We start from the raw sequence: 1,673 nt of genomic DNA, 5'->3' as shown, positions 1-1,673 counted from the left end.
GATAGAGAAAAATGAAAGGAGTGGAAGAAATTTTGAATAGAGTCATTGGTGAAGGCATCTCTGAGGAAACGACACTTAATCTCTTTACCTAGGACCAGAAGGTGGACAGAAACAGCCACCTGTGGAGGATGAGGGCTTGTGTTCAGATAGAAGCCAAGGCACTGTGGAGATAAAAGGCTTGCATAACTCTAAGGGCAGGTGGAAAACCCAGCATGGTGATGCAGAGTGAGGGAGAAGGTCAGGGGCTCTAGATGCATTTGGAGAGGTGGAGGCAGGAGCAAGACCAATCAGGCAAAGTGAGGCCAACGCAAGGAGTTTCCAAGGCAACAGAAAACTTTGGAAGTGTTTAAAGCAGGAGAGTACCATAAATATCTAAACTGTAAATAATCTGAATCAAAACACAGATCTATAATTTCAGAAGATTCCTCTGGCTGCCAGTGGAGAATGGATATTTTTGGTTCTCACACATTTCTGAAAGAATGACTTCTTCTTGTGAGAGGCACTTGATTTTCTCAGCAAGACAGTTACTTGCCAACCAAAGTCTCTTGTTTCATCCAAAGTTTCTTCATGGCTTTTTTCACCTCTGCATTCCTCAGTGTGTAGATCAAGGGATTTAACATGGGTGTGATGATTGAATCAGACACAGCCATTGCCTTGTCTATGGGGTAAGTGACCACAGGCCTCATGTACAAGAAAATACACGGCACAAAGAACAACACGACCACTGTGAGGTGGGAGCCACAGGTGGAGAGGGCTTTGTGCCGCCCTTCAGAGCTGCAGGACTTCAGAGAGCAGAGAATGACCATGTAGGAGGCGATGAGGATGAGGAAGATGGCCATGCACATCACCCCACTGTTGAGGGTGACTAAGAGGCCCAGGATGTGGGTGTCCATGCAGGCAAGTTTCAACAATGGAAACAAGTCACACATAAAGTGATCAATGACATTGGGGCCACAGAAGGGTATCTGGTACATGAAGAGAAGCTGTATCGTGGCATGCACGGAGCCCCCCAGCCAAGCCCCTCCCACCATCAGGCAGCACACCCGAGGACTCATGATGCTCCTGTAGTGCAGGGGCTTACAGATGGCCACGTAGCGGTCATAGGCCATCACAATGAGAAGTAGGATCCCCACACCACCAAAGAAATGTGCCACAAAGAGCTGGGTCATGCAGCCTTCAAGGGAGATGGTAGTGCTCTCAGACAGGGAGTTCACAATCATCTTGGGGGCAATGACCGAAGAGAAGATGGCATCCGAAATGGACAGGAAGGTGAGAAAAAAATACATGGGAGATCTCAGACTCTGACTTACGATCATGGTTACCACGATGAGCAGATTTCCCAACACTGTGACCACATACATGATTAGAAACACAGCAGAATATATTTTCTGCAGCTCCGGGCTGTCTGTAAGACCCAAAAGAATGAATTCTGTCACGTTGTTTTGATTTTCCATTTATCAGGTGCTGATATGAGTTCTAGGTGAGAGTTAGGAAACCTAAAAAGCAACATATGATTGATAATGATTAATTCGTTCCAAGACCTCGGAGAACCTGCTGGGGTTTTTTTTGTGGTTTTTTTTGTTTTTTTTGTTTTTCATTTATTCACCATCTGAGCATTTGACTTAAGAATGTGCTAAATATGGAACTTAAAACACAGATAACTTCATGAATGC

General features: G+C 45.3%; 1 protein-coding gene across 1 annotated transcript; it reads right to left on the bottom strand.

Annotated features, from left to right (window-relative positions):
* Nucleotides 1-524: 524 nt before the first annotated feature.
* LOC134375634 (olfactory receptor 4C6) lies at nt 525-1,454 on the bottom strand. The gene has a single exon (XM_063094269.1). It carries the CDS (start codon nt 1,452-1,454, stop codon nt 525-527), a length of 930 nt encoding a protein of 309 aa, XP_062950339.1.
* Nucleotides 1,455-1,673: the final 219 nt, after the last annotated feature.

Source organism: Cynocephalus volans, chromosome 4, assembly GCF_027409185.1.
Source record: "Cynocephalus volans isolate mCynVol1 chromosome 4, mCynVol1.pri, whole genome shotgun sequence".
Classification (NCBI taxonomy): domain Eukaryota; kingdom Metazoa; phylum Chordata; class Mammalia; order Dermoptera; family Cynocephalidae; genus Cynocephalus; species Cynocephalus volans.
Note: the sequence above shows the minus strand (reverse complement) of the source record. Positions and strands in the feature narration are given on the sequence as shown.